This window comes from Ptychodera flava, chromosome 11, assembly GCF_041260155.1.
Source record: "Ptychodera flava strain L36383 chromosome 11, AS_Pfla_20210202, whole genome shotgun sequence".
In the NCBI taxonomy this organism is placed as follows: domain Eukaryota; kingdom Metazoa; phylum Hemichordata; class Enteropneusta; family Ptychoderidae; genus Ptychodera; species Ptychodera flava.
This window is the reverse complement of record NC_091938.1, coordinates 38672248-38686445: the sequence shown is the minus strand read 5'-3', so window position 1 is coordinate 38686445 and position 14198 is coordinate 38672248. Positions and strand designations below refer to the sequence as shown.

Below are 14198 nucleotides of genomic sequence, written 5' to 3'. Positions count from 1 at the left end.
CTGATGCAAAAATGGTCAGGATAATACTGAAAAAAGATGCAAAAAAAGTTTAAGTATTGCAGAAAATTGACTACAGAAAAGGTCAATGAGTAAACAGAAATCTACTGACAGTCACTCACTGTTGTACATGAGCAAGTTCAAATCACAGAACAACACAGATGGAAGTGACTTCATCACGGAGTGTAGACAAGAATGCATTTGATTTCAGCCTCCAGGGAAAACGATCCAATTTACTCAGAATTGAACAACGGAGCTGGGCAAGCAATGGTACAATAACTTGATACACCAGGTAAAGGTTACCAAAACAACTTTGTGTCTAGTCACAACATCACAGCATGTACTGGACAAAATGCAGGAAACTTGACCCACTGCAATAATGAGGTTCCTAGCTTCTTATAAACCATACATGGGCCAGCAATTCACCTTCAAAACATTTGTGCAAAAATGTCATTTGGTTCAGCCGCTGGCTGTACTTAGTTTTGCCACAATGGAGAGACCTTGAAACTTTTCACCACAAATGGAATGGTCAGATATTAACCAAGGCTTACACGGTCAAAGTGTTTAAGGGGACTCCATATGAGAAGTAATTGAAAAACTATAACAAAATAATACTTCCAGTCAGGATAAATCAAGGATGAATACATCATTGAAGATGTTATGCAATTTTTTTATTTTCCATAAATATCAGAATTGTTCCTACAAATCACTTCTATTTTTCTGAGTTTAAGGAATTTTTTTAACCAAAAAGCCACAATAGTCAGCCACAAATACAACACCTTTCCATTACATGTTTCTAAATACTCAATCAGTGCTGATATCCTGTTGTTTCATCCACAGCTTGTTCTTGCATTTTATATCTGCCTGACTACCATCCAATCTGATAATTAAAAATTATTTGGTAAATTTTCCAAGAAGTTTTTTTCATTACTTTAATTACCTTATCAAGAAATCTGATGTACACCTATTTTCCCATGTGGTTTAAAGTACATCAAAACACAGGAGACACTCCAGATGACATAATTCCCAAATTAGGTAAAGATTCAGACACTGTACCTCAGGTCCAACAGCAAAGAATATTTGAACAACTCATTCACTTTAATCATGGGTCTCTATGTCATGCCTATCTCTATCTTTACTGTTTCTTCTACAGATTTTCTACAATATAAAGTGAAATTATCCAGCAACTGTGATTGCATCTTGAAGATGTCATCAAAACTTTTCATAAAAGATACTCTATAACATATGCTCACAATGATAATAAATACTGGAAACCTGGTCTTTGGCAGCAGGCAATACAGACAAACATTAATTTGCTAAACACTGATGTTTGTGAGAGTATACATGCTGACTTTGTTTCTGTCCAACAAAAAATCTTGAGCTCTCAGCGGAAAAGTGTGATAGGAAGGGCAAATGGAACAAAATGCCTGCCAATTGGCTCCTCAGTATGATGAGAATGAATTTATAGTTCTATATTTTTCAGGAAACCTGCTTTATAGTCAGTTGTAAGTCTTATATATGTTTAAACAGACAACCTAGGTGACAGTTAATGTTTTAATGATAGACTGCAAAGCACTGCTCAGTAAGATATTTTTTGTAAAATTTTATGATTAGTTCACTGTAAATAAAGTGGTGATTAATATTTGCCATGTGTGCTTAAAAACACCATTTGTTATTCTGTTTAATTGCCAGACCTGCAGTAACTTGGAGAATGCTCGACGAACCCTGCAAATTTATCATGGAGTCGACGTAGACGTAGATGAATAGATGAGTTTTCATGTTGAAATGTACCCTGTTCTTCAATCTGGCTTTGTCAGAGAAATTGCATTTAGGGAAACGCTGATTAAATACGCTATGAGAAGATTGGCTATCCATTCCAATAGACAGTGGTAAGAATGGGGGCAGGAAATTGAAGGATGGTTAGTTGGTCATCTGTAATGGTTGCCGCTGACAAACCTTCATGGCTGTATTCTCTGACTGTGCATTGAGCCAATATGACTCTGATTGATTTGTGTAAGTCACTCCAGAGGAGACGCTGGAGGACAGATTGGATGTGAAGTTTAAAAGTGATGGAAGTCCGATCAGCCCATGAGATGTCAAGCTGCAAGTCATTTGTAACACTTGACAAAAATAATAGCAAAGGAAAGTTATGGGTTGGTGATCTTGATGTAAATACAGTAGGACCTCCATGTTGAAAAACAAGGTGTTACATGTAACCTTCGCAATACGATGCAGTGTGTGCAGTTAGAATAGTGTACAACTTACTTGACAAACGACTCCTAGACAAACTCAAAATTCAGTGATCAACAGTAACATTGAGTAAAATAATCACAATCATACCAATCCATAATCCAATAACACTAGGTCAGAATTTGTAAGACAATAGTTGTAAACATAGACACAAAACAGCGCAGAATAGACAGTAAATAGACGGTACACAAACAAAGTCATATTCATGAAAGAAAGATATATGGACCTCTGGCCAAAAGACCAAGAAGTGATGTCAGGTGTTTCGAAAATAGTAAGCGCATCCTGCCCCACATGTGGCACCCGCCATATATCAATCTGTAAGTCAGATAGGTAGTGGTCACTAACTAAGGTCCAATGTCACCGATGCCATCAGCGATCATTTGTCGAAGAGAGATATTGTATTTATATACCAGCTTGCGATACCTGCCAAAAAAGCGTTTGAATGTAGAGACAAGTCTTGCTCTGGTGTAACCTTGATTTAACAGTTTGTAAGAGAGATGGCATGGATTGAGTATTACAGGCTACGTTGACATGTTGAAAACCAGGCATTTTTAACATTATTTTGGGAGTGGGACAAAAAATGTTATCTTATGAAGAGAAAAAACCCGAAAAATGTATCAATAGTCACACCCGATGTACTTTAAGCCGGGTTTTAACTGATGTTAACTGTATATAGCAAAAGTACAAGCTGGCATTGTCTGAACAATATATACTGCTGACCGTTGAAGTTTGTGAAGAGAATGTACAAGTATAAAACAACTTTAGTCTAACAGAACTGAGCGACTTGTATGGAATATCTGCAGTGACCAATCTGAGCTGATATTGTACGGTGATTTGGAAAATGCAGCATGCCCTATCACGCTGGCTGGGAAAAAATCACAGAGCTACAGCTGATACTGTGATGTAAGCTATTGCATGTCATGATGGGAAAGTTGGTGTGGTTAAGACTGCAATAGCTAAAGAAGGCTTGTACAGATGATTCTCCCTACAGCCTTTAAGTTTCTATTTCTCAAGAGAATAGAGAGCCTGTGCTAGCCAATGTCATGTCGAAATGCAATACTGTTGTACACATGCATTGAGAATTACCATCCTAATTCGAGGCCAGACACAAAACTGTACGGATCCATTGATCTTCTGTACAATAACCCTGCCATTTTAATTCCACTCCAATCTTGTTCCATAATCAGGTCTCATCGCAGCTGATTGAAATTAACACGGCAGACAGACACCGATCCCCCAACTCATTATGGGGTACTTGTAAGGGGGGCATTCAACTCCCCTCACCCTTTAAGCCATTTCAAAATATTTTCAAAGAAAACAAGGAGGGCGGCCAGACAGAAGTGAGAGCGTGGGGTCTCCCGACGCATTCTCGGATTTGCTAAACAAAAATAAAGCACCTGGTAAAATGAAATGACCTTGAATAGATGGACAATGAATATGAACCTGAAATCAATCTGTCGGCATATGTGTGATGTGGGTGTAGCAATTTTGGGATTATGAGGTTAATAACCTAACGAGGGAGTCTGTTGAATTTGTGAGGTTTCCGACCAGTGGAGGGGACAGAGAAGCAATGAACAGAGGGCCTTGTTTGAACAGCAGATTATTAGGAATGAGAAGCCCTAATGGTTTGATGAACAGTTCCTGAGTGTTTCACCCTACTTTCATTTCACTGTTGATTTTACGTGCTATTCTCCTGCCATTTTTATTTGTTCTTCATCTATGCTGTGACAAAGAAAAAGACTAAACTCACTCGGTCTGGAACATTTGGCAAACCAGTAGCCCTGACGATGCAGTCAAAAAGAGTTCATACAAACACGATTCAGGTTCATTCAGAGCTTGGATTCACACAGATAGATATAGAGAGTCACATTTATACAGTCACAAGCAAACACAGTACACATGTTCACTAAAACCAGTGTAGACACACACACTTGGGCAGCTACCGTTGGATACCATACAAATTATATATAAACTACATATATTCCCCTTCAGTAACAGTGTCTTTCATCAAACAGCATGAAAATTGCATGCACGCACATATATGGTATCTTCTTGTGCGTGAATAGACCTAAAAACTACAGAAATACAAGTGAAATGGTCGGGATAAACATGTCCTGAACTGTTTACAACTGGAATCATTTGATTCATCTGTTTTAAAAACAGAAGACGTAGCAGTGTATAATTGACAATACAATCTCAAATTAATCAAGTGAGCTCATTTCTCAATCAATCTTTACAGTCTGTTTGTTTGACTGACTGATTGACTGACAGCGTCACTGACTGTTGTTCTTTGTCTTATCTGCTAGTCTGTTAGCCTAGATTCTATTCGTCAGCTTGCCTCCGTACCTCCGTAGTCCCCTAGTTTTGACAGTCTGTTGTCTCTCTCCTGTTTCTTTCTCTGTCAGTCTGTCTCTCTCTCTGTCCATCTGTCTCTGTCAGTCTGTCTCTGTCTCTGTCCATCTGTCTCTGTCAGTCTGTCTCTCTCTCTGTCTGTCCATCTCTCTTTGTCTTTCTGTCTCTTCCTCAATGTCCTTGCTCTGAACTAATCACTCACACATCCCTCCTTGCTCTGAACTAATCAGTCACACATCCCTCCTTGCTCTGAACTAATCAGTCACACATCTCTCCTTGACCTTCAATCTCCCAGCCCTTCCTCTTTATCACATTGTCATCCTTTCTTTTCATTTCACTCACACATTTCCTCTGAATCATCTCCCGCTTTCTCTCCATCTTTGCTGCTCTTTACTTCCTCTATTTCCTGTTTTCATTCTTCCTGTCTGCAAGTCTGTAGGTCAGATCCGTCTCCCCATCCCTTCTTTTCCCTACCGCCCCCCCTCAAATCTAAACTTTTCTATGGTTTGATCCATTTGGCTTTGCATGTATGCACCTCACTTACCTGCAAGGCTTAACGCATTGTTGTAAATTTCTATATTCTTGTCGGTACCCTCATGTCGTTCATCTCAGGCTGAAGTTTGATGCCAGGAACACAGAAGATCGACGCCACTGCAGACAAAGAAGAAATTTCTCACCATTAAAGTAGCTGAGACAGAGCAAACATACAGACACAAAGCTTTATTCCTCAAAAGCTGTTCCTTCATACGGTAATAGCGATTCCTTTATTTGAAGCACATAAAATACTTTCTTCTTCTTCATGTTGAAAACAAAAATATTATTTGGGTCATAGAAGTTTTGTACTTTTGAGTTTGAAATAAAATTATCATAGTATTTTACGTGCTATCTGGACGGTGATTTAGAGGAATTGTGGTGATAGTTAAATTCACAACAATGGTCGGCATGAGCAAATAACCCCACTACCAACTGTTTTCCTCTCTCAGCCAATCATTTCCAATGTTGAGTTGAACACACACTGTATTGCAACAGGGGGCTGATGGTCTGAAGTTACACCAGGACACCCTGTAAGTTCTCTGTCCACAGATAAAATCCAATAAAAGCACTGATAACACACAGAGCTCAAGTCAATTAACAGTGGTCAAAATACAAAGGCTTTTATAAAGGCAAGTACCAATGGCAACACAGAGAACATTGACCAGACTTTGTTATTCATGGCAAAAATCCAATTGACAATGGTCTCAACATTCATATTGAACGTGAGTTCAACAAAACAACATGAGGTTCTATCAAGGCAAGGATGTAATAAAAAATCTTATTTCCCAAATGAGATACAAAATGGGTCAATATTGAGGGAAAATTGTTGGCCATTCTAGAGATTTACGGCTCTGTAGGCCCATGACCAAACAGAAATGACTAGATTTTGAGGCATTGTGTGCCATAAATCTTTCATGGCTGTCATGGCAGATCACATCACACCTTATCATATCATCTGTTTACGTGATACTTGATATCTGCACACAGAAGTCATATTTTCCATCCCACAGAATCTGAAGCATTCACAAAGTTGTATCAGCAAGCCATATCACATCACATCTGCTCCGTATCATAAGAAAGCAAACACCGCCACATGCTATGTTTGTATTACAAATCATATTGCAAAATCCACTATCCGCATTCTGTTCGACTGCATATCTGGGTTTCATGTCCCACCATTGTCAGCGGGAACACAATTCATCTACCCAGCCATTCACGCTGCACAGAAGGACCAATGGGAAGCTATCTCTTATCTGTAGTATTGTGACTTCGCCTCTGGATATTATATCCTGACAGTTTAGTAGAGTCTGCGGAAATACAGTCAGGAACTGAGTAGCCCTGTTACAGTTGCAAATCGGAAGGAACTTCAGTATATTAACATGTAACCCATCTCACAGTGCTAAGATCAGAGACAATGCCGCACAGACAGGGTTACACAATAGCTGCAACTTTTGATAATATTTTCATTCATTTTTGTTCTAGTCAAGTACAACTGCTTCTTGTCCTATGCTGACATGAAAAGTCCTTGCCTTGCTGAAATACTGTGTAAAATGTGCGAAGTTTAGTATTGATAAATAAACTCTAGTCTTGACAAAAGTTCAGCAATCAACAATATCATTGGATGTTAAACACATATAGGATGTGTTGACTGGTTGAATCTAGACATTTTGACATCATTTTGTGAGTAGAAAGAGAAACTGTATTTAAGAAATATTATGGAAAATAAATCAAAAGTTACAGCACTGTTACTCTGTAGATTTACTGTGGTCACAGCAACTTGAACTTGAGCATCCAACCACATCCCTGAAAGAACATTTTTTCCTAAAACATCACTGAAACACATTAGGAAATGACAACCTGTTAACTTTCATTGTTTGAGAACTTGAAACAAAGGCCCATTGGTGTCAATCACAGTCCCTCAATGGGGTAGTGCGTAATTGAATGACATGTCATTATGAGTAAAGTGACACAACTATTAAACCACAAAGTACAAGTTGCTTCAAAAACCATAATAGTAAAAACAGTTTGTTCAAAAATCTGGATTATCAATCTTATCAGGATAATCTGGCTGGTAAAGACCAAACATTACACAAACTTTAGATTATCTTTTATACTTTAATCTTAAACCTGTTGACAGTTTGTTAGTCATCTTGATTATCTGTAAGACAGCTGATCCCCTTTAAGATGTATGTTGGCATAAGGATAGTTTACAATGTCTTTTAGCAAGCAAACAAATGTTTGTAGATATATTCGATCTTGTGAGTGATAGCTGTAAAAGGTCATCTAAAACCATTGACAATGATGTATACATGGCAGTATAAGCATTTGATTGTCATATCCTACACAACCTCATCACAGTCTTTTGGAATACGACTTGGATCACTGTCAATATTATCATCAAGTTTTGGCTGATCTGTGATGACAATAATGGCAGTGGAGACAGATTCAGTTTACAGTATTGGAGTAAGATGAAATCTCACAAAAGAAGTCAGAAGTCTTGAAGTGAAAGTAATCATGTTTCCCTTACGATGGAAAATTATTAAGCCCTTTTTTGTTGAGAAAAATAACCAATATTTGAAGTTTGGCAGCAGAGATTACACCTTCTATCAGTTCCTTTGTGAAAAAAATCCACCTGGAGTATTTTTGTCCCTCTGAGCAGCTTATGCTAACTTCTGATATTAACTGATTAGGAGATAGCAGAGACTTGAGGCAAGCACATATATTTCCATTGTAAGCATTTCTATAAGATTCTGCTTTGCCCTGATAAGAGTTTTTCACTTAGTGACACAAATCAGCTTTCAGGAAAGGTCAAATGAGCATGAATACACGACATCATCCTATGACAGTTGCATGTAGTCTATCCGATACCCTCAAATCAGATTCTATACTAGCTCTCTCTTAGATGTCTCTTTCATTCATTCTTTCTGTTTCACATCATACCAAAACTCTAAAAAGGCACGATTATTAGTAATTATTTTGTGGATTTCTGCTAATTGTTACATGAAAAGCAAGGCAAGTTTTTTTATCTATAAAACACAATTTCACAAATCAGAAGAACTCCAACACATACATGCATTGAGTTTAGGGATTTACTCTTCACATGGGAATTTCACAGAAATTTCCAAGCTCCCACTATGACAGATTATCACTGCGGGCAATTTTCAGTCAAAGGGACCTTTCCCCCCTTGTCTTGAAGACACAGGATTATGGTTACTGCAGAACCCAAAAAGTGTAATCAAATTTCTTCAAAACACACTTCTCTTCATATTGCCTATCAGTGTTTGCAATCCTGAAATCAACAAAAGAAACTAAGACTCCTTCAAGACACGATTTATCCTTTTTTAAAATTAGATTCTGACATTATGAAATTGACACTAGCATCTTTTTCTAATGTGTTCTTTAAAATGTAGCAGTTTTTCTACAGGAAAAAAGCTTATTCTATTGGCTAACTGCAAGGCTATTTCAGTAATCTGTACAGATAATTCGTCTAACATATTTGGATAATACGGCGCATTGGAGGAAAGTTTAGAATTGGAGAAAAGTTTAGACAAATGAGTAAACACACACACAATAGATGCAGTGATCAATTCAAGGCTGTCTTTGGGGCATGGATCAGAGATCTTAGAAAGATGGAACATCATATTGAATGCAACAACTTCAGGGTAATTGCACTGAAATCAAATTGGACCGGGTTACTTTATGGTGACCAAAATAAGAAAATTATCGCCAGTGGCTGGAAATCTTCACAATGAGCTGTGTAATGACCTAAATTCGACAAAAGATTTTCTCTTCTTTATGGAAAATGCTTTCCTGAGGTAAGATGTGCTTCATCAGCGGTGTATTTGGTGAAATTACAAGAACATCATGAATAAGTCTTTCAGACATATTCTGTATTGATAACTGCATATCTCACAGCCACATAACATAGGGAACTTTGCATTCTGTTCAAACAATGACTATTGTCATCTTGGATACATACTGTGTGATCTCAGGTTTTATTTATTCATTTTGATTTCTATTCATCCATTCAATCATTCACAAAATCAAGCACAGGATTTTAGGCATACCCGGAAAAACATTTACATCACTTTCTCCGCCAGTTTGAAAAGAATTTGAAATGAAAATTCTGATTTGTCTGTTTAATTTCCAATATTGAGTGTTAGTTATTGGATCAGCTGTTGCATTGCAGTGAAAATCAACTACTGCCTAAATACATTTATGAACATTTTCAAAATTTACATCCATTTCTCCATGGCATTGCCTGATGATACGGTCAACCATACACCTTTCAAGCAACACAAAATGATTCTGCTAGAAAAAATATGGCAAACAAAATCTGCTTTTCATAATATAATTGCAAGTAAATACTGATGATATTCTATCAATTTATGAGGAATGTAATACTTCTTTTTTTACTTCGTTTTCCATAAAAATCTAATTGTTAAGGTACCAATATTTGGATTTGCAGAGGGTACTTAAAACATTTTTCAGTACTTTTTACGATAGAAATGCATATATGAGCACATTTTCGAAATATCCTAGAATATTAACACACTGTGTGTGGTCAATGAAGAAACTTTGCATTATTCTGGTTGAAAATCCTCAATTTACAGCTATTCATGAAGTGTGTATGATAGCCTGCAATGTTTACTGACAAAATGTTATGATTTCACTGATTCTAAATCTCTTTTGTGAGCAAATAAAGAACAAAGTTTGTTTGAAATGCTATGATGTTAAAAACAAACACACAAACACAGTTTAGCATATTCTCTTGAAGCCAAGATCAGAGACGCAATCCAAGAAACAAACATTTGCATATCAGATCAGTCTCTCTGTGGCAGAACAACAAGATTTTCTTGAAATCAGACACACTGGAGCCATTCAAATACTTTCATTTTTTTTTAAAAGCTGTAGGATGGAAATTTTCAGAAATTTTCTCCAGTTTTCAGCTGAATGGAATATCAATGAATAAAAGGCTTTGGAAAATGTTATATATGATGATCAAGTTTAGATCATTCAAAGTGATTTACTATCGCACAAAAGTTTATAGAATTAAGTCCTGAGTCATAGCAAAATTAAATTACAGTGAGATGGGTTGCAAATTCAGATAGTAATTCAAAATTAATATTTATGGTAATATCTGTCTGTGTCGCTCTCAAATGTGACTTGAGACTAATCCATGAAATCACGTACTTGCAGTCATCACTGCTGTTAGCAAGACCCTCTTGAGTGAAAATATTTATGCTTATTCTCCTCCGATGAAGTGTTTGAGATCAACTCAGAATATATTGTTTAAAACTGGCACATTGGTAATAGTGGGTCAGACAGTGTCAGCGCAGACCTGTGGGTTCAAATCGGGTCCGCTGATCCATATGGAATTTAATAATGTTGGATTTGATCCCATTAGGTATTGCTACAACTGCCAAATTCTGAAATGGCTTCTTAATGACTTAGCCAGCCAGCCAGGGGGTGAGTCTTTAACCAAATTATAAGGCTTGTAATGGTATTGGATTAATTTGAAATATGCCCATAGTATCAGACACTGAAGTTAAAAAAAAGAATAAATTATGATTTCTGGAGGTCATTTCTGCCGAAAGTGACAACACAGTGGACTGAACAAGAGTCATAAAGTCTGTTGTCATAGAAACAAGAACAATGTCTGCATGGATCTGGCCTCAATATCCAACGATAAAAGTTCAAACATATCAAAAATTGTTGTTGGGCAAAAAAGGGCAAAAAATATGGCCTTACGTACTGCAGTCATCACAGCTGTAAGCGATACCCTGCATGATATTTGCATGATGGATTGTACTGGTGCTCAAAGAAATGTTGAATAAAGTGTTATTTTGAGAGGCTTGAAAACTTTGATACAAAATAATATCATATTTGATGATTGTTTTGTTAAACAACTAATATTCAAGCATCTTTTACATTTTCGTATGCATAAATACACGATTTTTCTCTTTTTTTCTACAGACCTTGTATGAGAGAGGATTTATATCCAAAGGCACAATTTTTCAATTTTCTTTTTGCTGTTAATTTACTTTCTTTTAAACTCTCAGCATGGTAGCAGGGGGAGAACTGCCATTCAGAAATGCTATCAACATATGACACATGAAAATACTTCTCAACAGATGTGATGGCGCTCAATTTCACGCCAATATAATCACAAATTGCACAATCAGAGTGAAAACATGTCAGAGAATTAATGAATAGAATGACCTCATACGCAATGTACAATAATGATCTACTGTGTAATGGTTACTCTTTGAAATTTATCCTATCCACATCCACTATACAAACAATAATATCTCTTTGAAAATTTCAAAAATGATAGATATACCAGTAAAGATATAGAGAAAGACATACAGTGGATAAAGAGACAAAATTGCACTAAATCTATCAGTTCATGAACAGGAATACTAAAAACATCAAACGGTCAAATTTTCCACATCAGAGGCAACAACTGAAACTTCATATTAAAAGTTATTTCTTGTGAATGATCAGAATTCCATGAATAATCATTAGTGGATTAATCACTGAGTACTGTTAGTCAAATGGCAGATAAATGGCAGTACCACCACCCCATTTGATAATGGAATGGCCCACAGACTCTGCATGAAATAAAGGAGAATATTCTACTTTGTATATGTTTTTAGGTGAAGTGACTAGGTAGCAGGTGTTTCAATAATCTTAAGCACTGATATGCCAGCATTTAATACTTCCATGTTTTTCCTTGGCAGAATATGAATTGCAATGACGCCATACTGCTGGGTTCAGTGCGACCTGAAAACTCTCAATATCAGTGTTCACTGATTCTGATACAAGTAACTCTAGTGATATTAAGTAGAATGCCCATGATTTATAGAAGCAATATAAAATCCTTCACTTATTTGGTTCAAATAATGACATTGAGAATGTTCTAACATCTGTTATCCAAGTCTGTGTAAAGGTTATGCTTTAGCAAGCCATGTCCAGTACTACTTCGTACATTATCCTTTAGCTGTGCTGCACTGACATTTCCAGAGCATCACAATTTTGAATATAGTCATGAAATGAAAGAATAGATGAAAGCTCTGCTTCACCGAAAGTACCAAGCAATGACCTTTGACCACACACAGCTTAGTGATTTTGTTTCCCCTGATCACCATTTGCACTTCCATGGTTGTAAAATTTTACATTCTTTTGATTCATTGTTTAAGGTAATTTTAAAATCGAATGGGCTCTGTTACAATTTACACAAACCTTACATTAGCTCATGTTACTGCTGTATGACTGTATGATCTCAAATTCCAAAGACACACATCTCATGAAAGAAAGGAAACACTCACTTCACTTGTAAAGTCTCATTTTTCAAATAAACTTTCAAATTCTTTACAAAATGCAAAACTTTAATAAGACTTGTACATACCACTGCAGACACGAAACAAACCAAGATTTGTCAGAAATTACAAAAGTCGTCTAAATATCATCAAACTTTGTTTACTTACTGTCTGGTAGTTCATGTATCTTTGAAGGCAATCCAGCAAAATATGCATGCCTCATTGCATCGACAGCTGAAATTCTTTTCTCTGGAATAAGCTGGGAAGACATTGTTAACGTGGATGAGTAAATGAAAAGCCATTTTATATTCCGCTTTGAAAAATTGAAGGATGACTTTTATTCATTAACACTTCGTCAATCTTTTGTCATCCACTGACATTTTCATCAACTAAATAAATTTCCTGTTACATAAATCAGATAATAAACTGTGAATCTTTTGTCATCAACTGACATTTTCATCACTCAATAAATTCCTGTTACATAAATCAGATGATAAATTGGCAACTTTCTAAGTATGAGCTGTTTTTCACAACTACGCTGTATAATTGTCAGATTTCAAATTAAGAAATACAATTTCACATCAAAGTCAAGGCACTGTAATGATTCCAAATATTATTGCAATCATCAAGAATTTTGATTGTTGTATTGGAGTCACATGTTGGCTTCGAATACATAAAGGTCTGTACTACCGGTTAGAGATATTATTGCTATTTCATGTTTTGTCATCTTGAGAGTGTAAGAATTTAAACTTTGTCTGTCACTAGGGGGCGCTCATCAGAAAAGAGCACCTGGTAATAATGAGTATGTATTTTGCCAATGCATAAGTTCATAGTTATTCATGATATTGTGAAGGAAGCACTACAGGGTCTTTATTCCATGAGTCAACCAAAAAGTCCCACTTTCTCAAAGGCACTTCAAGTATTGATAAGTTCATTAACACAGTATGTGAATGCAAAATTGCTTTTTTGTTGACAATCAAATTTAGACTTGGTTTCTCTCAGTACTTGTGTTTTAAAATCCACTACCATCTGACCCATAAATTATGCTGGCCACATCTCATTCATGGTAATAATCAATCTTACTCACCTGTAAAAACTTAGATGCCAAGTCGTTAGCACCAGGACTTGTAAGTAGTCTGCAAAACAATGAAAGTTTTTTTAGAAATTGACTGATATATATAATGCAGCCTGTATATACAGTTACATGAAAATGCTTCTGAACACTATGTACTAGTGTACCATACCCGGTGAGTTTCTGATTGTGAAATTTTCAGTGCATACCTCCATGATTGAGAAGAGAAATACATTTGCATATACAGTTCTAGGTGTGAAGATGTGTTCTACAGAAGAGTGCTATGATGCCTTGTGTATGTTTGTGTTGTGTGGTTTCATCATTTTCATATACAGTGGCTGAAAAACCCTACAGTGTTCAGAGCCATGGTGCTTTGACTGAAATGAGCACAGTGCAAAACACTACAGCATGTGTTCAGAGTACTGTCATGCAATGTGACGTTGTGTCATGCAGTGTTTGTTGTGCTGTTCAGAATCTAGCATTAGGGCAGCAAATACCTTGGTGTAACCGATGTCAACCTTTGTGGATAGTAGAGATGAAACAAACCAGGCTTGTAGTGCGGTAACTCTGATATTGACGGCCATGATGACTCAGTTGGTGTTCCTAGTACCTGTCAGACAAAACATGATTCCATGGAATTATGACATATGGAAAGTATTTCCTGTATGGCT

The 14198-nt window shown here is 36.6% G+C and overlaps 1 protein-coding gene across 1 annotated transcript in view; it reads right to left on the bottom strand.

The window, feature by feature from the left end:
• LOC139144229 (cyclin-dependent kinase 14-like) overlaps nt 1-14198 on the bottom strand; it is a 143554-nt gene that overhangs the window by 38951 nt on the left and 90405 nt on the right. The window contains exons 10-13 of the mRNA XM_070714893.1: nt 14025-14137; nt 13543-13591; nt 12624-12714; nt 5144-5250 (exon numbers count right to left, since the gene is read on the bottom strand). Of these exons, the coding sequence (XP_070570994.1) occupies nt 5174-5250; nt 12624-12714; nt 13543-13591; nt 14025-14137 (330 nt within the window). The 3' untranslated portion in view covers nt 5144-5173. The remainder of the gene's footprint in view (nt 1-5143; nt 5251-12623; nt 12715-13542; nt 13592-14024; nt 14138-14198) is intronic.